At 58.3% G+C, this 26879-nt stretch overlaps 1 protein-coding gene across 1 annotated transcript; it reads right to left on the reverse strand.

Moving 5' to 3' along the window:
• Positions 1–10881: 10881 nt before the first annotated feature.
• Positions 10882–22773, reverse strand: ZNF135 (zinc finger protein 135). Its single transcript, XM_077130530.1, has 3 exons — positions 22721–22773; positions 21485–21550; positions 10882–15289 (listed from the first exon to the last, which is right to left on the reverse strand). Exon 3 carries the CDS (start codon positions 15138–15140, stop codon positions 13602–13604), a length of 1539 nt encoding a protein of 512 aa, XP_076986645.1. The 5' UTR covers positions 15141–15289; positions 21485–21550; positions 22721–22773; the 3' UTR covers positions 10882–13601.
• Between the last annotated feature and the right edge of the window lie 4106 nt (positions 22774–26879).

The raw sequence follows: 26879 nt of genomic DNA on the forward strand, positions 1-26879 counted from the left end.
CCCGGCTGCTGCGGCTCGGCTGCCGGCCTGAGGGGACGCTCCGGCCTCGCTGCCCCTGGGCAGGCGCTATTGCAGGCTCCGTCCCGGGGGTGCGGCCCCTGCACGGCTGCTGCGGGACGCGGAGAGTCTTCTCCGCAGGGTCCCCGGCGCTCGGCTGGGGCGGGGGGCGCCGGGAGCCGCCGAGCAGGCCCGAAGACACGCCACGCGCGCCCGTGGGGGCGGGGCAGGGGCGGGCCCCCTTCCTTGGGTCAGGCGTCAGCGGGGACTAGACGGGCACGCGACGCCCCCGACGCCCCCCGGGCCGCCTCGCCTGAACCGCGCGCAAGCGCAAAGCCAGGGGCGCGCGGCCACGGAGGAGCCGGTGCGGGGTGGGTCCCGCGGGCTCGCGGGCCCTGGGTGTCGGCAGAGAACCGGTCCCGGGGCGCTGGGCTCAGCCGCACCTCCGGCGCGTGACCTGGCTGGGCGGGGGCGGGGCGCCTCCTCCTCTCGTCCTCGCGGGCGACGCGGCCCGCCCTCCCCCGAGCCGCCCCCTCCCCTGGGAACGGGCCTTTCTCCTCCTCCTCCTCCCCCGCCCTCGCGCGTGGGCACTCCTCCAAACCCCGGGGCGCCCTTCCCCGCCCCTACGCATTGGGGGGGGGGCCCCGCCTCGCTCCCGCCTGCGCTGCCCCTGGGGTGGGCGGTCCGGGCCTGTGTCCCCACCCCGCCCCGTGGCCCCGGACACTCTCTTCGGCGGACCCCACGTGCCTCCCCTGTCCCCCCCCTTGCGAGGCATCGCGACCACCGCCCTTGTGCAGGGACGAGCACTTCTCCTGTCTGGTGGCTGTGAAACGACCTGGCCCCAAGCGTTTTTCCCTCCTGGGCTCACACACGTGTTAGGTAAGTCACGCGGCACCAGCCCTGGGCGCTGCCGGGAGAAGCCCCTTGCTTAGAAAGGCTTTTCCAGAAGACCGAAGCCGAGAAAATGGAGACCCTGCTCGGTGGCGGAGGAGCATCACTGGCGACCCTGGGACGCAGGGGACGGGCGTGCACAGAAATGCACACCGGGCCCCGCCTGCGAGCCCTTCCGCACCACGGGGCAGGGCCTACGGGGTCCCAGGGCGATGCTGCGCGGAGCGCGCGCTCCGCTGTGCCTTGAGAGCCGCAAGTGCAAGAAGAGGTTTTCTTCCATCACTAGGTGACTGGAGCAGAAGTTAGATGAAACAGTGGTTGCTAAGCGTGAGGTCCTCTGATTTTTACTTTACTCTGAACTCTTACTTTAAAAAGACTGCCCATGCTGACCCCCCACATTGCTTTGCCTAGAATTGAACTTGCTGGCGTGTGCATTTTTAATTCCGCATCTGCATTTTTAATTCCGATTTCAACCTACTTTTTTTGACTTGCACTCCAAAGTGGATGGCCTGTGCTTTTTCATGCTAACAAAAACACATATCAATTGTGGAAAATTCCCACAATATAATGTTAACCTGGGTAAACAAAAACAGGGTAAGATTCAAAGTTTTATGTACAGTTTGATTCCAAGGGTATCAAAATATGGTTCTCCATGAAGAATACAGGAATTAATGAGATTACAGATTATTTTAATTTTCTTTTAAAAAATAAATTTCCAAATTTCTAATGAATGCATTTTTTATTAATTTTTAAATTTTTTTAAATACCAAAGAACACCAAATGCAAACATTCTTAACTTTTAATCATTCCGTTCTACATATATAATCAGCCATTCACAATATCATCACATAGTTGCATATTCATCATGTCTAATGAATGTCTTATATTAGCTTTGCTGTCATGTTTCTAACAGTAAACTATTTAAATGGAATTTAACGTGTTTTATTTTAATAGTGAGCAGCCACACTGAGCCTCAGCCTGCGCTCTCCTTGCCTGCTTTCTTTACTTGCAGCAGTTCACCTTGTTCTTACCTGTACTGGGTCAAGCCCGAGAGGGCTATGTCCTGTCTGCTGTCCCCCTGCCTGTGTCCCCCTTCCTGTGTCCCCGTGCCTGTGTCCCCCCTGCCTGTGTCCCCGCTGCCTGTGTCCCCCTGCCTGTGTCCCCCCTGCTGTCCCCCTACCTGTGTCCCGCCTGCCTGTGTCCCCCCTGTCTGCTGTCCCTCCTGCTGTCCCTCTTGCCTGTGGCCCCCCGCCTGCTGTCTCCCCTGCTTGTGCCCCCCCGCCTGTGTCCCCCCGCCTGTGTCCCCCCGCGTGTGTACCCCCGCCTGTGTCCCCCCACCTGCTGTCTCCCCTGCTGTCCCCCTGCCTCTGTCCCCCTTGCCTGTGTCCCCACTGCGTGTCCCCCTGCCTGTGTGCCCCCTGCCTGTGTCCCCTTCCACCACCCCCACGCCCCCCATCCTGCGCAGCCCCGCGGCTGCCCTGAGCTCCTCTGAGAAAGATGCTGGGAGTCCGGACCGCTGGGGTGTTAATGTTCAAGCCTTGTATATAGGAGACGTTTCTATTTCCCAATTTCTCATTTGAAAAACCTCCAAATTATTGCAACAGAGCAGCTGCAAAGAAGTATAATGAATGCTCATCACCCAGCACCTAGGCTCAGGGTTAATGTTTTGCCATGTTTGCTTTATATATGTCTATCACATATTTACTATTATGTGTATATGATACATGTGTTTATTCAAACATGCATGTGTACATGTCTATAGGCATATAGTTGTGTGTCTGTACATTTGTGTGGGTGTATGTGATGCATAGCTGTATGTGTATAGCTGTTTACATTTATGTGTATAGCCATGTCTACATATGCATTTCTCTGTATACTGGTTATCTGCATATATGTGTATTTGTGGGTGCATACATTTTTGTATGGTGTGTATGTACATATGTGTGTGTGTGAATTTGTGTGTCTGTGTAAAAACCACTTGAACATTAGTGCAGTTGTCACAACAATTCACCCCTAAATATTTCAGCACGTAAGTCCTAAGAATCAGGATGTCCTTTGGCACAACATCAGCTGCCTGAGAAAAGGTGACGCCCTGAGCACGGGCAGCTTTCCCACCCCGATGCCTGGGGGAACAGTTGCTCTCAAGTAGGTTGTGCAAGGTTCTTGTGCTGATTTTGGCTACTGGATCTTGCAATCTGGATGCTTCCCCATGTCCCCCTGAGGTGCTGAGGCCGGTTGGCTGTGCAGTAGAGAACCCACATTCAGGACCCTTGTGTCCCTGAGCTAACCTCTGCCTGCAGCCCTGCATGTCCTGTGAGCTGGGTGCTCAGGGTTGGGTGTCCTGTGAGTGTGGGTGCTGTGAGCTGGGTGCTGTGAGCTGGGGGTCCTGTGAGCTGGGTGCTGTGAGCTGGGGGTCCTGTGAGTGAGCTGGCGGACCTGTGAGCTGTGGGTGCTGTGAGCTGGGTGCTGTGAGCTAGGTCCTGTGAGCTGTGGGTGCTGTGAGCTAGGTGTTGTGAGCTGGGTCCTATGAGCTGTGGGTGCTGTGAGCCGGGGGTCCTGTGAGCTGTGGGTGCCATGAGCTGGGTGCTGTGAGCTGTGAGCTGGGGGTGCTGTGAGCTGGGTGCTGTGAGCTGGGTGCTGTGAGCCCGGTGCTGTGAGCTGGGGGTCCCGTGAGGTTGCTGCACAGCACAGGCCTCGTGAACCGGGTCTCAAGGTCAGCTGCCGGCAGGGGCTGTGCCCAGAGGCCCTGGGGTGAGGCTGCATCCACCAGGACTCTCCCAAAGGAGCTTTTTCTCCTGCAATCAAGTCACCTGTGGGATGGTGCATGGAGAACGCAGCCGCCCTGAGCCTGAACAGGCTTTGGCAGCAATGCTGGTGCGCACCGGAGACCCTCGGTCAACAGCCACAGCGCTGGGGCGCAGGCGGCCACGTGTCTGCCTCCTCCCACGCCTGGGCTCTGGGGTCTGTTCCCAGCTGGGCACGTGCAGCCCTGTTTCCTGTGCAGAGTCGGCTCCAGTTGGATGGGTGTTCTCTGTCGGCTCCAACCTAAGGCTTGGTCTTGGGTAGGACTGTACCCGCTTCCTTAAGTTGCTGTGCCCTGTCACCGCAGCCTTGGAGGCCTGAAGTCTGAAATCAGAATCGCTGGGCCCCGATCAGGGTGCAGGCTGGGCTGTGCCCCTTTGCAGACGGGGGAGACAGTCACTGCTGTGTAAGCAGCGGTCACGGGTGGGGGCCAGAGCAGGGGACAGGCATCGGTTCAGGCGACTGCAAGTAGCAAATGACATTTTAGAAACATCCTCCTCTTCCTCATTATGAAGCAGTGTGGAGTCATGGGTTATTTTTAATTCATTCAATGTTTTCAATGACAGGTTTTTAAAAAAATGTTCAGTTGTCCCCAGATTTGGCTGCCTAGGCCTGGCTTTTATGTCTTTTTTTGCATATCATGTTCTCCTTGTTCTCTGGGCTTTTTCCTTGTGCCCGGCACACCCAGTTTTCCCTGTGCCAGCTCCGGATAAGCCTTTTCTCTAGCTCACAGCACCAAGCTCATAGCACTCAAAGCTCAAAGGACCCCCAGCTCACAGGATCCCCAGCTCACAGTACCCAAAGCTCAAAGGACTCTCAGCTCACAGCACCCAGCTCACAGGTCCCAGCTCACAGGACCCCCAGCTTACAGCACCCACAGCTCAAAGGACCTACAGCTCAAAGGACCCCCAGCTCACAGCACCCAGCTCACAGCATCCAGCTCACAGAACCCCCAGCGCACAGCACCCACAGCTCACAGCATCCAGCTCACAGGACCCAGCTCACAGGACCCCCGGCTCACAGCACCCACAGCTCATAGGACACCCAGCTCACAGGACATGCAGGGCTGCAGGCAGAGCTTAGCTCTGGGGTACATAGGTCCTGAATGGGGGTGCTCTACCTCTACCGCACAGCCAGCCAGCCTCAGAGAAAATAAGTCCTTCTCCCTTTCAGTAGGGAGTGGGGTTGAGACCAGAGATCTGGATGCAGTTTGCTCATTTCTCCTCAGATGTGTTTGCTTTCAGGTCTCCCCAAGAACAGAGATGGGTGTCAGTTCACAGCAGTATTTCTAATTCCCACTTAACCTTACAAGCTTTGTCTTAAATGCTCTGTTTTTTGTTTGTTTATTTTTGGCATGGGCAGGCTCCAGGAATCTTTTATTTTTACACAAAGCATGTACATTTTTTTTTCACTAAGAACCCTAGAATCCTAATAACCACATATTTACTTATTTGCTGTACCCTATGTCTGATACAGTTTTGGAATTATGCTAATATTACTACAACAATAAACCTATTAAGGAAAGTTTGAGCTTTCTTTCCAGTTATTTTTGTCCTTAGAATAACTCCCACCAAGGGTGAGTAATTAAGAGTAGTGAATTAGAAAATCCCCTAAAATAAATCTTTTTACTCTGTGGTTATGTTACTAATTTGATAAATGGCCAGGGTTATTTGTTTCAGCTGGTTCTCTATGTTTTGGGGCCTATCTGTTTCTTTGTGTTTTAATTTTTTAAATATTTAAATTGCCTACATGGCTGGAAAGTTACATTTGTATAAAAAAATACACCCAAAGAAGTGTCTCTTCCACTTCTCTCTCCCTTCCCCTGTTCCCTTCTCTTCCTGTGTTGTTTTGGATTTTTCTTGCAGTGTTTCTTTTTGCAGACTGATAAGTATGTATTTATCTCTCTGTTCATAAGCCTGATGGCTTGCCCTGCACCTTGCAGTTCTCTGCAGTGCCTGCTGGGGTCACATCCAGTATATCCTGATTAACCTGCTGCTTTTTCATGCTTTGCAGCGCTCCACTGAGCCGTACCCCTTTCCTTTGTGTGGGCGTTTGGTTTGATTCCGTCTCTGCAGTGACTGACGCTGGAGTCTCACAGTGCTGGAATTGTAACTTGGGGGTGAATTTCTCAGAGCTAGGATGCTGGGTCCCACGCAGATGTTGCCAGATGGGCTGGGAGCCGAGTGCCTGCAGCGGGTACGTGAGATCGTGCGTGTCCCTTGCCGCGGCCTCCCAGCTTTGGGGTGTGCTCCTGTGACAGGCGGCACACTTCTCGCGGTGCTGTTCTAATTTACATTTATCTTACCCTGAATGAGGTTTAGCATACTCTCCTGTTTTGAAGGACCTTTTGTGTTTGTCTGCATGCCCTCTGCTTCATTTGTTTTGAGGCCTCTGTTTTTACCCGCACACCAGGTAAATGCACGAGTCGCCATTTCCCTGACCCCCCAGCCACAGTGGGAGTGTCGGGCCTTTTAGTTTTTGCCAATTTGATAGCTGACAAGTGCATTCTTGTTTTGACACTTCTCTACTTATTAATAAAATTGCACTTTCTTTTTCTTTTCACTCATTTTTAGGCCATCTGATTTCTTTCTGAAATTTCCTGTTCCAATTCTGTGCCCATTTTTCTGATTTGCTTTTCTGTTCTGAGTCTGGGAAACCTTACCCAAGAGATCCAACTCCCTTGTGCTCTAGAAGTTTGGATGGAAGAATTTAATTCTGAGTTCCGAAAGGTCAGTGGGCAAAGGATCATGTAAAGGGTGTTTTACTAAGGCGATCATTGGAAATAGACCAGAAAGAAAGACAAGGAAACTCCATGTAACCATCAGAAGGTAAAATAGTAAAAATAAGTGCCCAAGTGTAGGAAATAGCTACAATGTGAGTTTACCAGTTCGTTGGGTGTTAGCTCCTGCCTCGGTTAGCAGTCCACTTTCAGGAAGTCCTTGTCTGCTTTGGAACTGAAACCGATCCTGAGTCTGTCCCCGGGACTAACCTGACAGCTGACTAAGTGACGTCAGCCCAAAATCCACATGGTGGGGCCTCAGTGATCCGAGGCACCCGGTTCATTTCCACAGCAGCGCAGGAGCTGCCCCTTGTTGGAGAGCCTCCGTGGTGCAGCCTTCAGCAGGGTCTCTGGGAGGAGCGCTGAAACCCCCGTGGCAGAGAAGCAAAGAAAGGCTCCAGCTAACCTAGTGTGGGGACAAAGGCAGGAGAGCGGGCCCTGTGGGGGGCCGCGGGGAATGGGGTGCCGCCTCCCGGGCGAGGGGTCAGGGCGTGGGGAGGCCCGCGCGGGGATCTCACTCCCCCTTCCTCGGGAGGGGTCTCTGCAGCACGCTCGCGGTACTCACGTCTCACCAGCATGGGATTAGGTAGATTCCATGTCGAAGATGGTTTGGGACTTTTCTGAATGTTTTGTCTGGTCCTGGGAATGCAAAGCAGGAGTTGCCAGGGGCGGTTGTCCTGGAGACGGAGCCTGGGCAGGGACAGTGGGGGACAGTGGGGGACATTGGCAGCGGGGAATCGTGGGGGACACTGAGAGACAGTGGGGGCCCAGCGGGGCAGCTCTAACCAGAGCATCGCCTGGTGCTTGGAAGTCAGCGTGACGGGAAGCAGCATGGAGGTGATCTTCCCTTCAGGGGTGCTGACCTGTCCTTTACTGCCTGAATCCAGGGTGCCCGGAGTTGCCCTGGAGCGGAGGAAGGCGGAGGGCCAAGGCACCTCTGCTGCCCAGCGGGGAGCGGCCGAGGGGTGCCCGGCAGGACCTGTGCTGGAAGTGTGTCATCAAAGATGTGCAGGATGTCACCTCCCACAGTGCGCAGGCCAGGAGGGGACAGCCAGGGCCCTGTGGGGGGCTAGGTGCCAGCCCAGGATGGATGGGCCGAGGCGCGGGCCGGGGGCAGTGGGTGTGTCCGGAGGTGAGGAACGGGTGGGGCCTGGGGCAGGGTCCTGGGCCACAGCTGTGGGGTGGCAGAGTCGGGGGGTGGCACCCCGCTAGAACCACGAGCAGGAGGGGGCTCGGTGTGCCTTTGGGTGGGGGAGCTAGGGGGCCCCTTTGGGGGAGGGGGCCGGCAGAGGCGCCCATGGGTCGGGGAGGGCTGAGGGTCCCGCGTGGGGGTCCGTGGGAGCCATGGGTAGGGAGAGGCAAGAGTGGGGGTCCAGGAGCGGGGGGCTGGGGTGGGATGTTGGGAGTTGGTCTCCTCCATGCTGGGGGTGGGGCAGGAACCACAGGTTTCTTTCTCAATTTTTAACTTCTCAGCTAACCCCAGATCTTTAGAAAAGTTCTAAGTACGGATGATGGAAACCTGCATACCCTGCGCCTCTCTTCCCTGCACCCCCTATTTCCTGCACTCCTTCTTCCCTGCACCCCCCCTTCCCTGCACCCCCCTTCCCTGCGCCCCCTCTTCCCTGCACCCCTTCTTCCCTGTGCCCCTCTTCCCTGCACTCTTGTTCTCTTCCCTGCACCCCCTCTTCCCTGCAGCCCCTCTTCCCTGCACTCTTCCTCTCTTCCCTGCACCCCTCTTCCCTGTGCCCCTCTTCCCTGTGCTCCCACCTGTGACTGCAGGACGGTGCAGGCTGTCCCTGGGCTTGAGTCTGTCTGTGTGTCCTTGAGATTGGGGCTGAGTGTGTTGCTGGCAGGAAGCGAAGGGTTTCTTACACGTGTCTGCACAGTGGAGCCCACCCTGTCACCCGAGAAGGCAGTGCTTGCCCAGAGTCGAGAGTCCGGGGTTCAGAGAGGGGGTTGCTGACCAGGCCAGCCAGGAGAGCAGACGGCCCAGCAGCCCAACAGCTGTCACCCCGAGCTGCAGTAAAGCCGACAGTCTTACAAAAGTAAAAGGTGGGCAGGTTTAGGGTGAGGAGCTCAGTGACCCCAGGTGACGGGAGTAGAGGTGTTTGATTACTGAGCATGCACGCCCACGCTCAGCCACAGGTGTGTGAGAAGAGGGCGGCAGGAGCTGCAGGTGGCCTGCAGGTTCAAGTCTAAGCTGCCACGCGCGTCAGGTGGGCCCGCTTTGGTTAGAGCCTGTCTTGGCCATCAAGGTGACTTTGGACTTGCGATGCGTCAGTTCTGGACAGACCCAGGACCTTAGTTAACAAACCCAAGGGGCTGTCCTTAGGGGTAACAGGACTCCAGAGGGAAAACCGATACCTGGGTACAGATGAAGATCAGTCACAAGGTTTTATCATCACGGGGCACAAGAGAAAGGCTGTATAACCTTATGTAGCATGGAGGCAGCTGGGTCACAGCTATTCCAATGCACTTGGAAAGTAAACAGGGAACATCTATGTAATGATATGATAATTGTAATCATTTGTTAATGATGCACCTGCTGGCTTGCACTTCTCCGACCTACACTTTTGGAGGCAAGTCTCCTAGGAAGCAGCGGGGCGTCAGCATCCCCTGCTCAGCTACACGAGCTGTGCCCGAGGGGTGGTTCCTGGGCACTGGTTAGGGCCCTGAGAGCTGCCAGAAGGTGGCTCCTGGTGGGAACCTCGGTGGGGCCCCAGAGGAGCCAGGTGAGGGGAGCATACTTTAGACTAAACAGGGGTGGGTGGGTGGGAGTTCCGGGAGAATTGGGATTGACAATGTGGAGCCCAATCCCCCAGTGAGTGGTTTACTGGAGTTTATTCCCCTGTGGGTGAGAGAGGCACAGAGCCTGAGCTGGCAGGTGGCTCCTCGGTCTGCAGGGCTCCAGGCTCACTGACATGCCCTTGGCCTCACTTCCAGGTCACCTCATGGGCCAGAATGGCTGCTTGAGCTCCTGCCCTCACACCTGCTTTTCAGGCAAGAAACAGGAAGAACAGGAGAAGGCAGCCAAGGCCATGGGTCAGCCCCATAAAATGCCGCGGTTATGTTTTCATCTCCACAGCAGGGGAAGCAGGGACTGGGACTGGCAGGGACTGGGCAGCAGCCTTGGCTGTGTCGGGGTGGGCTCAGGTACCAATGGGGCTTCCAACATGCCCCGCGTCCTCTGATGTGAAGGGAGGTACTGTGGTGACCCCTTCCTCAGGCGGCCTTGAGTGAGGAGGTGGGTGGGGGGCACCCTGAGCACGTGCTTGCCTGCCCTTCTCAGGTGGGCGGGGCCCCGCCGCGAGACCCTGAGTGGGCAGCCAGCGCTGGGCCGTGGGGGTCCGTGGCGGGGAGGGGGCGGAGGGGGGCCGCGGGGGAGGCCGCGACGGGGGTCTGGAAGCCCCCCTGTCGGTCCAGGTTCCTCCAGGGGGTTCTGGACACGTGCAGAGCATTTCCGTTTACCGAGTTCCTCTCATACGGCCGCGACCCGGGTGCATCCGCCGCGGGGGTGAGGCGCCCTTCAGGGCAGCCAGGCAGGACCCGCGCCCCCGCGCCCTCGCGCCACGGCTTGGCGGGCTCCCCACGCACGGCGAACCCGGCTGCGCGCCGCAGGAGCCGGCGGGGCCCGGGCCGATGGGAGCGGCCCCGCAGCTGGCGGCCCCGGGAGCGGGTGCTGATGGGGACGGAGTTCCTGGGGCAGGACCGCGGGGCACAGGCGCGCGAGTGTTACCCACGCGCTTCCGAGAAGCTTGCCGCGGTTTCCCGGCCCTGGCGTGCCGTTCCCTCTCCCAGCGCTGCCCCGGGCGACCCCCGCCCTCGGATTTGCACTTCTGGGGCGCCCTTCGACTTTCCTCTGGCCACTCGGCTGCGCGCTGGGCACCCCGGGCACTGGGGGTCCGGGCGCCGGGGTCTGGCTGGGAGAGAAGTCTCTTCAGTGCTGCCCCACCGCACCACGCTGGCGGCCACCGTCGCCCCGAGGGACCCCAGGGGCCGCAGCACGTGCCTGGCCCCCGGGAGGCGGGTGGGGGTGGCCCGGGCACCCGCACGGCTGGGCTGAGCTCAGGCACCAAGGAGGAAGGGGGAGGCGGCCGCGGGATGGGGCGCTCGGGGAGTGCGTGCTCGGGTCTTGCCCAGGCTCAGGAGGCGGCGGGAAAGCCACCCACGCGTGTGCGGGGAAGGCCCCTCGAGTGTCGCATCTCCCATCCGGTCCTCGGAAGCGCCGCGTCCCCGGGGGTCCTGTCGACTCCGTCGCGGAAGCCTCCCCAGGAGCGGGGCGCCGGGGCCCTACTGTGACCCCGCCCGGGAAGGCGCAGGTGAGGCCCGGGCCAGCCCGGGAGGGTGTGAGAGGCCAGTGGCCGGGGACTGCGGCAGGGCGGCCCACGGGCGGAGGATGGCGACACCCCCGGAGTAGTTACCCTTTGCCCTGGGCAGTCTGAGCGCGGAGGCCACTGCTGGACAAGGCTCTCACCCGGCCGCGACCTCCCGGCCCCCTGGCCCTGGGTTTCCGCCGCCGCCGAGGTGTCGGTTGGCACCCTGCGGTGACTGCCTGGACGCCGCCGAGCTGTGTTTTCTGCATGCGCCGCCTACCTCCTGCACACCCAGGGCCCCTGCCTTTATGAAAGCTGCTTCGGTGCTTCCTAAGTGGATGTGCCAAGTGCCGTCTGGTTCCCGCTTTAACTTTGTGTTTGTCTGGACACAAAACTGCCTGAGACCTAGTAACACAGGGTTCTAGTCGCAGGTCTCTGCCTCTTCCTGAGCTGTGAAAACCCTGCATCAGGAAGTCATGAGGTAGGTTAGAGGGCATCAGCGCCGTGTCGGAATGCGGGAAGTAGATTGCAGCATCTAATGTGTTCTTTCACAGGGGGGCTGTGATCCAAACAGTTTGAAAACACTAGTAGAGGTCTGTGGGCCTGAGCAATGGCGAACTTGACTCCTTGGGCCACGAAAGGTGATCTTTGGGTTTTTCAATTTAATCTTGGATTATAGCATCATGTCCATTTGCCCCACAGACAAGAAGCCGGTGCCTCTTCTGTCCCTGCGTTGACAGGCGGCCTGCTGTGACAGTTCCCGAGCACAGAGCTAACGCAGTAAAGGTTTTACTTCCTCTTGTCACATTGGGCCACTGCCCCGCGACCATCCTGTTGGGGGGAGGGGTGCGCACTGGGCTGCACGTGGTGGGCTCCATCCTGGGCCCTGGGAGTTGCTGGGGAAGGCCCCACCCAGGCGTTGCTGCTCAGCTGGGAGGTGACATGTCACTGGCCGCCCCATTTCCCAGGGCCCCTGCCCTGGTCACTTGTGAGAGGCTGGGAAGGGTCTACCTGTGTCCCTGTGTGTGCCACAGCCACCCAGCTCAGGTTCCCTGGTGGCCTGTCTACACCCTGCCTGTAACCTGAGGTGGTCTGGTAAAAAAAGAGAAGTTTTCTCAGCTCTGCTTGCCTGTCCACCCATGAACTTCCCCCACCCCACCCACAGGGATTTTCTCCCACTGTGTCCTGCTGCTGCCCCCCCTGCGCCCGCATGCCCCAGGTCAACATCTTATCCTGTCATCTGCACACCCACCACACTGGAAATATACACACACTTGTGTATTCCCCCACCCATCCAACAAGGAAAACTGAAAGATAACCCGAGGTGCAGAAATGCGTTCTCCCTTTTACTTTTCCTTGTTGTTCTTTTACTTTTGTGCCAATAACTAAAACATATCAGCACCTATACCATGCAAGCCAGTCCTCTAGAGTTGGGGTTCACTTGTCCCTGCAGTTTCCCTGCCACCCTAGGAGTAACTTCCTCAACTCCCCTCTGCTGCCCAGGGGCAGGAGTCTCAGCTTTCCTTCCCCAGTTTAGGAAAGAACTATAGCTCTCTGCAGGATCCCACAGGTCGCACCACAGGTGTCGGTGAGGAGGAGCCAAGCTGAAGGCAAAAGGCAGGAGTGTGTGTAAAAACAAGTCTACTAAAACACCGGGATGAAGAATTGACGGAATAACAGTTCAATGAAAGACTAACTTGTATATTTCCTAATGCAGATAAACCTTGTGAAAAATAAGGTTCCAACGTGGACTTGTTGGCTTAACAAAATATCTTCCCCTTTTTATAAAACAGCAACATCTGCATTGCTAATGCCTGTACATCCTGTGGAGAAATTTATAGGGGACAAGGCAGCAACAGCCAACCCAGAACCTGCGAGACACCACAGAAGTGGCCCTACTCAAATCTTCCCAAACAGACCTTTTTAATTGCATTGCACATAAAGATTAATTTATTGCAAAATAATACAAAGATGACAAACCTCAATCTCCCTTACTGTATTTATCATATGGGATTCAAATCTCTGAGAATGGTTGCCATGTACCCAGATCAAACAATTTACACACAAACCAGAAGGCTTTGTACTGAGACAGCCAGATTTTGGTGGTGATTTCTTACGTCACTCTCAGTTCTGGAATGTACCCCACCATATTGATTTCTGGGGAAATCAGAATCAACTTGCACCCTTTATAAGCTCTGCCCCACCCCACCCCCAAATGTGATGCGCAGCAATGATAAATTCTCACTTGGTACTTTTATATGAAAGGCATTTGTTGGTTTTCTCACCACAGTTTGGAATATGGTGAATCCTTGGCCAGAAGCCATTCCATTTTTTTTTCAATCTACTAAATTTATTTTAACATCTGTTCCCCCTATTATTTACTTTTATTCTGTATGTTTTACTTGTCTGTTGACAAGGTAGATAAAAGGAGCATCAGACACAAGGTTTTCACAATCACACAGTCACACTGTGACAGCTGTATTATACAATCATAGAAGCCATCCCGTTGACACTGTTTCTCTTTCATGGGTTCTATTAGCAGGCATTCATGGCTGAAGGATCCCAACATTGACCATCTCCACTTTTTCCTCCTGTCTGGATGGTCTGATATCTGGGGATGCACAGCTCAGCGCTTGGTTTTCCTACAACCGTTCCCATCAGCACGAGGTCTCTGAGGGTGGCTGAAGGGTGCACGGTGTGTGAAGGCTTGTGTATAAATGTGTTTGTGTTGTTTCTCACCAGTATGACTGGTTCAGTCCAGTTGGGGATGAGCTATGGCGTAAGGCCTTCCCAAGTCAGCAGCACTCGTGGGGTGGAGTCTAGCCGGTGTGAGTTCTCTGGTGCTTGGTGAGGGAAGAGCTGTGTGTGAAGGCCTTCCCGCAGTCCCTGCACTCGTAGGGCTTCTCTCCCGTGTGGGTCCTCCGGTGCTGAGTGAGGTGGGTGCTCTGCCGGAAGGACTTCCCGCAGTCCCTGCACTCGTAGGGCTTCTCCCCTGTGTGAGTCCTCTCGTGCTGGCTGAGCGATGAGCTATGGCTGAAGGACTTCCCACACTCGTTGCAGCCATAGGGCTTCTCCTTGGTGTGAACCCTCTGGTGCTCTACAAGAAGGGAGCTCTGGCTGAAGGCTCGGCCACACTCGTGGCACTCGTAAGGCTTCTCGCCCGTGTGGATCCGCTGGTGCTGCACGAGTGGGGCGAGCTGGCTGAAGGCTCGGCCACACTCCTGGCACTCGTAGGGCTTCTCCCCGGTGTGGATGCGCTGGTGCTTGGTTAGGGACGAGCTGTGGCTGAAGGCCTTCCCGCAGTCGTGACACTCGTAGGGCTTCTCCCCAGTGTGGGTCCTCTGGTGCTGAGTGAGGTGTGTGCTCTGCCGAAAGGCCTTCCCACACTGGCTGCACTCGTAGGGCTTCTCGCCCGTGTGTGTCCGCTCGTGCTGGCTGAGTGATGAGCTGTGACTAAAGGTCTTCCCACACTCGTTGCAGCCATAGGGCTTCTCCCCGGTGTGGATCCTGCGGTGCTCAGTGAGCAGAGTGCTCTGGCTAAAGGCCTTGCCGCACTCGCTGCACTCATACGGCTTCTCGCCCGTATGGGTTCGCTGGTGCTGAATCAGCGGTGTGATCTGGGTGAAGGCCTTGCCGCATGCACGGCACTCGTAGGGCTTCTCCCCCGTGTGAATTCGCTGGTGTTTGGTCAAGGATGAGCTGTGGCTGAAGGCCTTCCCGCACTCTCCACAGTGGTAGGGCTTCTCCCCGGTGTGGACTCGCAGGTGCTGGGTAAGATGGATGCTCTGCCGGAAGGCCTTCCCACACTGGCTGCACTCGTAGGGCTTCTCGCCCGTGTGCGTCCGCTCGTGCTGGCTGAAGGAGGACCGAAAGCTGAAGGCTTTCCCACACTCGCTGCACTCGTAGGGCTTCTCGCCTGTGTGCGTCCTCTGGTGCTGGGTCAGCGGGGCGATCTGGTTGAAGGTCCTCCCACACTGATTGCACTTATAGGGCTTCTCCCCGGTGTGGATTCTCTGGTGTTTAGTAAGCGCCGAGCTGTTTTGGAAGCCTTTCCCGCATTCGTGACACTCGTACGGTCTCTCTCCCGTGTGCGTTCGGCGGTGTTCAATGAGTGCTGAGCTGTAACCAAAGCCCTTTCCGCATCCCTGACATTCGTACGGCTTCCCTCCTGCATAGGCTTTTTGTTGTGCATTTACGTTTGAGTCTGGTCTCTGTCTCCTTCTGTGTGTCCCCCACACCCGGGGGCCTCGTCTTTCAGGAGTCATTGGGTGAGTTGGGAGATGGGCACTCAGAGCCCCATTTTCCCCATCCCTGTTCCCCTGTTGCCGTGGCCGCTGAGTGACGGCCACCTGTACCATGCGGCTGTCCCGGCTCTCACGACCCTCTCCCCACGGTCCCTGGTGCCGTCACCCCTGGAGAGCCACTTCCCTCTCCCACAGGAGGCATCCTACCGGGACACTCCCTCGTCTCAGAGCTGACAGTCTGTTTTCAGGTCTGCTTTCCAAGCCTTAAGGAAATAAAAAAGTGGAAATGTCCCTTAGTTCCTGCAGAAGGTCTGCAGTGGAACAGTGGGGAACAGAATAAAATGGGCGATTTTGAAACATTCAAGGTACAAGTGGCTTGGCTGTGACCATTGTGAAACATGGTTTTGCAAACTGGGAGGGAAGAGGAGAGGGAGGGAGGCCCAGAAATAAATGCAGAGAGCGCGTAAAGGAGTTCACAAGGGAGGACAGGGAAGGGGTGGGGGAGGTTGCCCAGAGGATGGCATTCCCGGGAAACCGGGCCAGGTGTGCCAGGCTTGGAAGGGGCACAGCGACAGCCTGGCCTGACAAGACCCATCTCTACTATGCCAGTGGGCACGGACCCCCCCGGCCCCGCCCTCCCGGGAGAGACCCAGGTTCTTCAGAGGCATCTTGCTGCTTTGCCATCGCAGCCGGGTGAAAAGGAACCCGCCAACTTCCCCAGGCTACAAAGGGCCCAAACGGCTGTCAGCGGGAGGATGGTGCATGAGTGTTTTGATCTGGTTTATTCCGTGTCTGGCCCATTACCTGGGAGCCCTACTGTACACCCACAGCAGAAGTGCAACCACGGGCGTGAACAAGCGAAGGAGCGCATCCCCCACCTTCCTGGCAGGACGGCCGTGTGTGCCGGGGTGCCCAGTCCTCTCTGCACAGCCTGGCCCGACGGCGTGATGCTGGAACTTTCCCAGGACATGTTACACCCCGAGGAAAAGGCGGTGCATGGACAGACCCATGGCAGATGCCCACCACCCGCCCGGGTGCAGCCTGTGAGTGTGCACTCTGGCCCAGCACGGGCGCTCACACAGCAGCAGGGTGAGGGCTCCTGACAGCCAGCGTTAAGGTAGGGACAGTGGCCTGGACTGTGGCGTGGCCAGTGCACTCACGCATCATTAAACGGGGACCAGGGAGGCAGAGGAGTTACAGAAGAATGACGGATGCGAGGAAAACTCTGCCGGCCACTGCAGGCTCCGGAGGTGGAAGGGGGCTGGGGCCACGGAGGGCAGGTGGCTGCCCCGTGCCACCAAAGGCAACGGACTGGATCCCACCCGCAGCCACCAGATGGAACAGCCCTGCTGACACCCTCGGTCCAGAAGCGCCTCCTGCACGTCTGCCCGGCATCACCAAGGTGAGAAACTGGTGCTGTTTTACCCACTAAATGCTCCTTTTCCAGCAGCCAGAGGAAGCTCATCTATCAGGTCAGGCTGGCAGGACCTGTCTCGGCGCCCAAGTGGCTTCAGGGACCACTGTCCTGGGCCCCTCCACTATGCAGCGGTTGTCCCCTGGGGCCCTGACCATGGGTACTGGGTGCCCACTTCCTGCAGAGCCTGTCCACTGGGGCCCTTCCTGCTCCCCCACCCCGGAGGAGCACTGGGCATCCTGTCCCGGGCCCTGGAGGGCTCTGGCCATGGTGTTCCCTCCGTCTGTCCTTCCTGCGTCCCCCCCAACCGGCCTGCAGGGCCCCCGCCATCACCTCCCCCACCAACCCCACTCTGCCTGGCCTGCCCCTCCTCCCAGTTCCCCACGGGACTTGCAGGCGCAGGGCCACGGAAGGGCAGTCTGGGCCCTGCAGGCCTTCCAGGCACACCCACACGGGCCCAGGGCAGCACCTGTCCATGGGCAGGTCCTGTCCAGTCCCCCAGCCCTGCGAGGCAGCTGCGAGCTCGGTCTACCATGTACGGATGTGGAAACTGAGGCACAGGCAGGGTGTAGAGTTTGTCCAGCACCACCCGGCAGGGGACAGCAGGGCTGGATTCCTACCAGGTCACGGGTATCTGGAGGCCAAGCCTCTTCCTGCGGGGCCCCGCTCCTCTCTCAAAGCCCACTATTCTGTCCCCAAGTCCATGTAGCCTTCGCCCATCCCACAGCCCCCTGCCGCCCGGACAGGCTGCACCCTCCCTGCCAGGCCCCGCCGCTGTCCCGGGGACCCCTGCCCTCTCCCGGGGCTGTGGGAGCTGGCCCAGGCCTGCACCAATCCCAACCAGACCCTCCACAACCCCATCTGACTGCATCTGCCCCCCACTCTGCTGCAGCCAGGCAAGTGACTGAATGGACCCACCCTACTGGCCGGCATGCCCCGTCCTGCGCTCGGCCACCCGACCAGCTTCGAGCAGTGTCTCCTGAGCAGACACAGTGGCCAGTCAATGCCCAGCTGGGGCCATGGCCACTACCCTCCTGTGCCTCTGCCGTGGCCCTGAAAGGAAGTACACAGGTTTGCCACCGCTCCCAGGACACAGGCAGGTGACAAGACCAGAGCTACCCACCCCCGAGACCCCACAGTCACAAACAAGTCTGTGGTTTAAGCCACTGAGGTCGGACTGTTTGTTATGCAGCAACAGCCAGCTGATACAGCACCTCTGCTTGGATGCTGCCTTCGAGCGGGTCCCTGGCCATTCCCCTCATGGCTCAGGCTTCCGCGTACTGGTCACATCCTCCTTGGAGCCGCCTGATGCCTCCCTGTAGGCCTCTACCTCATGACCCGCTTGCACCTCTGCACAGTCACCACAATCTGTAACATCCCGTTCAGTATTGTTTTGCCGGTTTGTGGTAAGCCCCTGACCCTGAGGGTGTCAGCGGGGACAGGGACTTGCTCTTCTCACAGCCAAGCAGGTTCCTGGAGAGGGTCACCAGGTGGCCGAGTTTGCCGTGAAGATCAGGGAGCAGGAGCCAACCCGCAGAGCCCTGTCTCACCTGCACAGCCTTGGGGGGCCCATTTCCGCTGCCCAGGGCTCTGCCTCCAGCCCTAGCAGGGAGACGCCACCAGCTCGGGGAGGAGGCTCCTGCTCGGGGGAGACCAAGGATTGAGGGTTCATGCCCTAGGACCCACCCCATGGCTGCAGGGGCCCCCCTGAGCTCAAGCCTCCAGCCAGGCTGCAGGGTGCGCGCAGACTCCAGGCTGGCTAATGGGTACCCTGTGGCTCCACCCCCTGCAGTGACCGTGTGCCGGGCCCTGGCGGCCAGACACGCCCATCAGGGGCCTTCAAAGGGGGCCCCAGATGCAGGCCCAGTGCCACCTGGGATCCCACCTGGGCTTCTGTGGCCAGGACACTGCATGGCCCCCACCCACACCTATCTGCTTCCATATTTTCAGGTGGGGTCACTAGTGCATTTCCTAATATAACTTATGTGGACAGTTTAATTGCACACAATAAGTACATGGAACCTTGAGAAGGGCATGAGATTTTGTAGGTTTGTCCAGAGTGATGCCCCAATTAATGCCAGAGTGATTTGAACAGTAAATAAAAAAATATTTGCAAAGTCCCTTTGAGGGAATGGTGAGAAAGGGGGAAAATTCAACTTCCCCGAGTGGAGAATTCCTGATATTCTCACAAGCACTGGGGACAACCAAAGCAACAGGCTAAGCCCCCAATCTTGGGGTTTGTTCATATGAAACTTAACCCCACAAAGGATAGGCTAAGCCTACTTAAAATTAGGCCTAAGAGTTGCCCCCAGAGAACTCTTTTTTTTTTTTTTTTTAATTAACTGGGTAGATGGAAATACTAGTGGTCAGTGAGAGGGAGGAGTAAGGGATATGGGATGTGTGAGTTTTTCCTTTATTTATTTATTTTTCAAACATGGGCAGGCACCAGGATTCAAACATGGGTCTCCAGCATAGCCGGCAAGAACTCTACCTGCTGAGCCACCATGGCCCACCCCCCAGAGAACTCTTTTGTTGCTCAGATGTGGCCTCTCTCTCAGCCAACATGACAAGCAAACTCACTGCCCTCCCATTCCCTACGCAGGTCATGACTCCCAGGGGTGTGAGCCTTCCTGGCAACGTGGGACAGAAATCCTAGAATGAGCTGAGACTCAGCATCAAGGGATTGAGAAAACCTTCTCGGCAGAAAGGAGGAAGAGTAAAATGAGACAAAGTGTCAATGGCTGAGAGATTCCAGAGTTGAGAAGTTATCCTGGAGGTTATTCTTATGCATTAAATAGATATCACCTTTTTAGTTAAGGTGTAATGGAGAGGCTGGAGGGAACCGCCTGAAAATGTAGAGCTGTATTCCAGTAGCCATGTGTCTTGAAGATGATTGTACAATGATTCAGCTTTCACGATGTGACTGTGTGATTGTGAAAACCTTGTGTCTGATGCTCCTTTTATCTACCTTATTGACAGATGAGTAAAATACATGGACTAAAAATAAATAAATAATAGGGGGAACAAATGTTAAAATAAATTTAGTAGATTGAAATACTAGTGATCAATGAAAGGGAGGGGTAAGGGGTATGGTATGTAAAATTTTTTTGTTTTCTCTTTATTTCTTTTTCTGAATTGATGCAAATGTTCTAAGAAATGATCATGATGAATATACAACTATGTGATGATACTGTGAATTACTGATTATATATGTAGAATGTAATTACCATATGGTAAGAATGTTTGTGTTTGTATGTTGGTATGTTTAATAAATAAAAACAAAACAAAACCCCAGGTCACGAGAATGCTTATCTGCCCCTGCCACAGGGAGGACGCAGGGGAAGGCCACGTCACCAAGTCACCCAGCAGGAAAAGGGCCTCTCTCTCTAAGCCTGGTCAACAGGTGAACCCACTGCCCTCCCCCTATGTGGGACTTGACTCCAGGGGATGAGCTGGGACCCGGCATCATGGGACTGAGAAAACCTTCTTGACCAAAAGGGGGAAGAGAGAAATGAGACAAACTGTCAGTGTCTGAGACATTTCAAATAGAGTTGAAAGGTTATCCTGGAGGTTATTCTTATGCATTATATATATATGAAACTTAACCCCACAAAGGATAGGCTAAGCCTACTTAAAATTAGGCCTAAGAGTTGCCCCCAGAGAACTCTTTTTTTTTTTTTTTTTAATTAACTGGGTAGATGGAAATACTAGTGGTCAGTGAGAGGGAGGAGTAAGGGATATGGGATGTGTGAGTTTTTCCTTTATTTATTTATTTTCCTTTATTTATTTATTTATATATTTATATTTCCTTTATTTATATATTTATAAATATATATATATAAGGGGATATATATATCCCCTTTTAAGTTTCTGATGTATTGGAGTGGCTAGAGGGACGTGCCTGAAACTGCTGAGCTGTGTTCTATCAGCCTTGATTCTTGAGCATGACTGTATAAAGATATAGCTTTTATATTGTGACTGTGTGATTGTGAAAACCTTGTGTCTGATATTCAGGATATGGACAGATGAATAAAAAGACATGGATGAAAAATAAATAATAGGAGGGATAAAGGGTAAAATAAATTGGGTAGCTAGAAATACTAGTGGTCAATGAGAGGGAGGGGCAAGGGGTATGGGATGTATGAGTTTTTTCTTTTTCTTTCTTTTTCTGGAGAGATGCAATGACCTAAAAAGTGATCATGGTGATAAATACACAACTCTGTGATGATGGTGTGAGCCACCACTGGTTGTGCCATGTATGAAGTGTGGGTGAAGATTTCCCCATAAAAAATTAAATAAATCAATAAATAAGAGGGCAGGTTGGGATGCTCCCTCCAGGCCATCCTGGTCCCTGGCTCACCTGCCTGTGTGCCCCAACCCCCCTCCCTAAGAAACAAATGAGGAAAAAGGACACGGATTGGGTGGGCACTTGGGGCCTTGGGTCGGGGGTGAGGAGCTCCCCCTTAACCAGGCACTGAGACCCCAAAGCAGTAGCGCTGACGAGGGCACAGGGGCTGCTGCCTTGGCCGGTGGCAACCTCATTCTCAGCCCCCTGCTGCGCCTGGGATGCAGCTCACGGGGAGCCCCCCTCCCCTACCTGGGCCCGAAGTCCTGTGTCCCCCCCCACCCCCCAGCCTCGTCCTTGCTCCCTAGCCTCCTCCTCACTCTCTTCCCGAGGTCCTAGTCAGTGCCCAGCCCCCACCACGTGCTCGTGGGCTACACGGTCTGTGTCCTGCACAGACCACGAGCCCCTGGGATTTCTGCAAAGTGACTGGTTGATCTGGTAAGGTCGGGGTGTGGGCTGGAGCAGGGGTTCACCCCGTTGTCAGGGGACCCGCAGGCAGGGCAGCACCGGGCAGGTCAGGGGAATCTGGGAGGGCCTCTCAGAGGAAGTGGTGTCTGAGATCTGGAGGACAAGCAGTTGGCAAAAGCACACTCCTGGCGGGGGGCACGGCGAGGGCAAAGGTGCTAGGGCCAGGGACCCCAGGAGCGGGCCTGCAAAAGCACCCGGGAGCTCCAAGCACCAGGGCGGAGATGTACTCACCGGGCCGGCAGTCACTCCCTCATTCTCTGGCCGCTCCCGGGACTGGCCGGCTCCTCTTGGGCAGCTCTGGGGGGAGAGCAGGTGTGAGAGGCAGGGCCAGTTCCCGCGGCGCCCAGAGACCCGGGTTCTGGAACCCCCATGTGAGGAGATGTGGCCTTGGAGCCCAGGCCGCAGCTGACAGCAGAGAAACCTCGGCTCAGCCTCTGCTGAGAGCCTGCTGTATGCCCCAAGCTCTTCCCGGATGCCCTCGTGTCTTCCTCCTTCCTCCACCAATGGGGAAACTAAGGCCCAGGGTCTGGGGGGCGACCTCAGCCGATTTCCAGGACGATATATATTATGACGGAAAGCCAGATACCCGTGGGGCCCCCAGGCACCGCCTAGTGTGCCTCGGTTTCCCTTTTCTGTAAAACGAGGTGGTAACAGCAATGTCGTGGATCACCGGGCCAAGGCCCCTAAGGGGCTGACGACAGGGCCTGCCATGGCAGAGAAGACACTGGCGCTGCTGGGAGTATCTACGTAGCGCCTACCAAGTGAAGGCTGTGTTGCCAATGGTTTGCATGCCCACCGGCTGGCTGACTCCTCCACGTGGAACTCCTAAAAGCGGGGCCGCGTGGCCCTTGTGCCCTGTGCCTCTGCTGCCCAGCTGCCTCCATTGCCGTTTCTAGGACAGGACTGTCTTCCTCGGTTCCAGGGCTCCCTGCGCTCCTTCTCCACTCCTGGGGGGGCCTCCAGGGGCACAGGCAACGCCGGGATCCGCAGTGAACCAAGGACGGGGTCTGGCACCCAGGCCACGCTCACTCCATGCTTGCTGAATGGGTGAAGGGGCCTATCTGTCCCCACCGTCGTCCTCAGGGCGGAGACCCTCCCAGGGCGCAGGACTCGGACGTGACCTCCCGGGGGGCTCGGGCTGAACGACCCCAACCTGGACGGCCCACCCGGCAGGAGTGAGGTCAGGCTGGCTCCAGCTCGAAGGTCGGGCCGTGCACCCCTCCTGCTGGCTGTGCGCTGTGGCCCACCCGGCGCCCCAGTCTGCCTCGCCGACCCAGAGACCCCTCCAGACCTGGCCCCGCCCCCGGCCCCGCCCCCCGGCGTCCTCGCCCCGGGCCCAACGCAGCAAAGGGGACTCGGGCGGACCCGCGAGGTCGCCACCACGCTCTGGAGGGTGCCCAAGGCAGGCCCCGGATCCGCGCCCGGCTCGCCCCCCTTGCCGGGGCCCAGCAGGACGGCGCCACTCACCCGCCCGACGGCAGGACAAAGGCCGCGGCCGCCACCCGCGCGGTCTGCGCCTGCGCCGACGGGCGCCGAACTACAACTTCCAGAAGGCTGCGCGCGCTCCCGCTCGCTCCCGAGGTCACCTCGTCCCGGCCCAGCGCTGGGGTGCGCGCGCAGCCCCGCTGATCCCTCCCCGCTCGGCCCCACCTCCCCGCCCCACCTTGCCCCAGGCGCGCTCACGCGCCGCGGCCGGGTCTGCGCCGGCGCGGGCGGGCGCCGAACCAGAACTCCCAGGGGGCCGTGCGCGGGCTCCGGGGCCTCTGACCCCACCCTCCGGAATGGGCGGGTTTGGGGTTCGAGTCGGTCACCGCTCCCTGCACGCGATGGGGGGCGCCGACCCCGCGCCGGTGGGCTGGTTTAGTCAGGATGTTCGGGAGGCCAGGGAGGACCCTGGGCGCGCCCTGGGAAGCGTGGTGAGAGCGTCCCCGGGAGAGAGGACGGGGCGGAAGCGGCGCTTTGCGCAGCGGGGCGGCGGGGAGGCTGGACAGGAGGCGGGGGAGGACGAGGCCGTGGGGGAGGAGGCCGGGGCGGGCCGGCTGGAGCGAGCGGCCCCGCGCTGCCATCCGGACGCTCTGCCGCCACGTTGTTGTTTCGGGACGAGCCTGGGTTAAAGGAAGGGAAACGAGGAGCTTTGAGCCACGCTCGGCGCATCCCGGGGCCCACCCGAGCCGGGGAGCGTTGCCACGACTCGGCGTGGAGGCCCAGGGTGGGGCCGGGCGTGGCGTGGGGCCGGACGTGGCGTGGGGCCCGCGGCCCTGCCCTGTGGAGGGGAAACGTGCTTCCGTCGGTCAGGGCCCACCTGCTGGGTTTGAAGACACGAAAAAGTCCCAAGATAAGAGTATCTTCTTCTTTGAAACTACTGTGCTCCAGCCTGGCGGTTCTCACGTAGGTGGGACGCGTGGCCGGTGGCCCCCGAAGGGCCCCCAGGCCGTGTGCGAGCGCAGCTCCCCTCCTTTCCCTGGGCCCTGTGCGGTTCCGCGGGGCTGCCACGCTCCGGCCGACCTCCCGGCACAGAGGCCTTCCATGGCTTCAGCACCCCCACTGCAACCCCCACAAAATGCCTTTTGTCCTGTTTTCTTCCACGATATGCATGCTTTTTTGTTTTTCTTTTCCTCGTTTCCTTTTTCGGGATGGAAAGGTAAGAGCCCTCACGACTCTGCGGAGATGCTGGCCGTGGGGACCGGCCGTGGACTCCCCCGCAGCTGCTCGCGTCTCCCCGCAGGCCCCGGCGCTCTGGGAGCGGCTGCGTCGGGCTCCGGCCGCGGTGGGGTTAGGCGAGCCCAGCGCCCCAGCCCTGCGCTCATCCACAGCCACCCAGCTAAACACTGTGTGGACTCGCCTGAGTTTTAGAAGCCCGAGGTGTTACTTTAGCAGACAAATCACAGGGACGGCCCCTGCTGTGCAGCCCTGGCCATAGCTAGGGTCCCCTGACCCCTGCGGACCCCGTCACCACCCGCTGCCTCCCCGCGCCCAGCACCTCTGCGCACAGGCAGCGCGGGCACAGCCCTAACCGAGTCCACAGCCAGCCAGCGTGGCTGGGACTGCGCTTACCCCTGCATTTTCGTGTTAGAAGTTCACTTGGTCAACATAGATTTAAACTAGAGCACAAGGTTCACAGGCCCAGCGACATCTGCTTTGTCGCAAGCCCCAAAAGCTAGCAAGCCGTGGGGGGAGTGGGTGTGGGTGTGGGTGGGGGGGGGGTGCTGCATCCCGCAGTGGCTGAGGATGAGGCTGAGTAGCCCTGCGGGCAGTGTGGGTGTGTGGTTGTGGGTGGAACGGCGTCCTACCGGAGTGGGGTGGGGGTGGCGCCCAGCACTCTATGGTTGCTGGCCATGGCCACCTCGTGTGGGCTAAGGAGAGAGGAGCTGGGGCAGGTGATCTGGGGGAAGCACTCACACGTGGTGGCTTTGGTGGGCCACCAAGCATGAGGGCTGGACTGGGTTACCCCAGTGGGTGTGGTCCAGGAGGAGGGAGTGGGAGCGGGAATGGCCGGAAGCAGAGTTTGCTTAGAGGCTGCCACAGACTTCCAGGGAAGAGCTGAAGGTGGGGGGGGGGGGGTGTTCGGGAGAGGACAGGCCTGGGGTGGGGGAGGGCTCCCCGGGCTCCTTCTCGACAGGCCGTGGCAGGAGACGAGGAGGGAGAAAGGAAGCCCCCGAGGGGGGAGCTGGTTTTCTTCTGCACAGTGGGGAGATGGGGTCTTTGGACCAGCTGACCGGGAGGGCCAAGGGGCGTTGGGCAGACCCTCCAGAGGGCGGTGGGTGTGCAACGGGCAGCACTGTGGTGCGGGGATGCTGGGGCCTGCGTGGCCCTGTGGCACCAGCACCAGCTCTTGAAACCGACCAAGCCTGTGGCCTCTGCAGCTGCTGCCCCTCGAACCTTCGCTGACTTTGGAGACCCCAACAAATGCAACCCCAGGGATTCTGCAGCGGGAAATGCGGGCAGGAGCGGTGCCCTGTACTGGTGGACCCAACCCGCACCAAGGCCCCCCTCGGTCCCCATAAAATCTTCCCACGGGGAGACAGATTTGAGCCTTATGTCCTGTCTCCAGGCTGCTCCACCCAGTGGTGAGACGGTCTCACCATCCTGGTGCCTGGCATTGACTTCTGCAATGGGCCCCGGGCCTTGCTGGACCAGCCTCTCCCACTCAGCCGTGGCAACAAGCCACAGTCTCGAGGGCGCCTTGGCGTTCTGGGGACCAGCCAGAGCAAAGGGGGAACCTTCCAGAACTACTCCAGTTGCCCTGCCCTCTTCAGGAGCTCCCGAGGGTCCTGGCTGAGCGGGAGAGGGAGGCCACCAGTGCCCCAGTCCTCGGGTACACAAGAGACCACCGTGGGGGCTGCGCGGTAAAGCGCGGCACCGAGGCAGCCCTTGCAAGGACCCGAGGCCCAGCTGGGGAGGGTCTGGGAAGGCGAGCGTGTAGGGGGCGTTGAGGCCAGAGCCCCGGGGCAAGCGGGTGGAGGGGTCCAGGTGCAGGGCAGAGCAAGAATGGGGGAGGGGGGTGCGGCACAGGTCGGGTGCTGCTGCTCCAAGCCCAGCTGAGACACCCAAAGCAAAGGGAGGGGTTGGGCCCAGAGCACACGAGGGCTAGCATGCGGCGTCCAGGTGGCGGCAGGACGTCGGGAAGACGGTTCCGGGGCGCGGGGTCCTCCGCTCCGGCGGGACAGGGACGGCCCCTCTCGCTAGCGCAGCGCCTTGACCGAGGCAGAGCAGAGCGCTCGGTTTTCAGGTGACCCCTGGGATTTTAAAATGTTCGCAGCTTTCTTAAAACAGTAAAAAAAATAAATAAATAAAAAAAGAAGCAAAAACGTAAAAATCATTCTGTGAGTCAATATGTGTCCGGGTCAGTCCTAAAACCCCTGCCCCCAATCCACGCACGGCAGCTGGGCTGCGGGGACTGCGGGGGCGGGGCACCGCTGCAGGGCGGTGAGTGTGGGTCTCCTCTGGGATGAGGGCTGCTCAGCCTTTGCATGTACATAAAAGCACCGAACTGCACAGGTTACAATGGTGAAAGAAGAAAATTTTACCGTACGTGACTCTTCCGCATAACATTAAAAGACAAAACCCGCAGGAAGCGGCGCGTGTGTCGGTGGCCGAGGCGGGACAGCACGGTCGAGGACAGGAGCCCTGCGGGAGAAACCCGCCTCCGTCTCCTGGGAGCTCCTGACACGGGCCCGGGGAGCCCCCCACCCCATCCCCTAACGCTGCGGCACCGAGCGCGGGCTCCGAGTCCCCAGGCAGGCCCCAGGAGCGGAGGGGCAGGGAACGGATGCACCCCGCCTGCGGTCTCTCGGGGCCCCTCGTGGAGCTGGTGGGGGCGCAGGATCCCGCCCCGAGGACGCTGGGCCCCCTTTGCTCTAGGAGGGGGTGCCCGGGGCAAACACGTCGCCTGGGGGCACGGCAAGGGCTGCCCGGAGCCCACCCGCCGGCCTCTGGAGTCCCCCTCGGGGCCTGGCGGTCGAGAAGCTGCGGGCAGGGCCCGGGCGCGGTGGAGCAGCCAGTCCCAGGACGTGGCCGGGGGCGCAGGCGGGGGCCCGGCTGCCGGGGCTGGGCGGCGCCTCCCTGCCTGCTGGCCGACGCCGGGGGCTCCGGGCCCCTCTCAGGGCTGTAGCCGGAGCCGGGTCCC

This window comes from Tamandua tetradactyla, chromosome 16 (genome assembly GCF_023851605.1).
Source record: "Tamandua tetradactyla isolate mTamTet1 chromosome 16, mTamTet1.pri, whole genome shotgun sequence".
Classification (NCBI taxonomy): Eukaryota; Metazoa; Chordata; class Mammalia; order Pilosa; family Myrmecophagidae; genus Tamandua; species Tamandua tetradactyla.

What these genes read in the sequence shown, in the direction of transcription:
- ZNF135 (XM_077130530.1), bottom strand. Translation starts at nt 15,140, where the DNA reads ATGGTACAGGTGGCCGTCACTCAGCGGCCACGGCAACAGGGGAACAGG.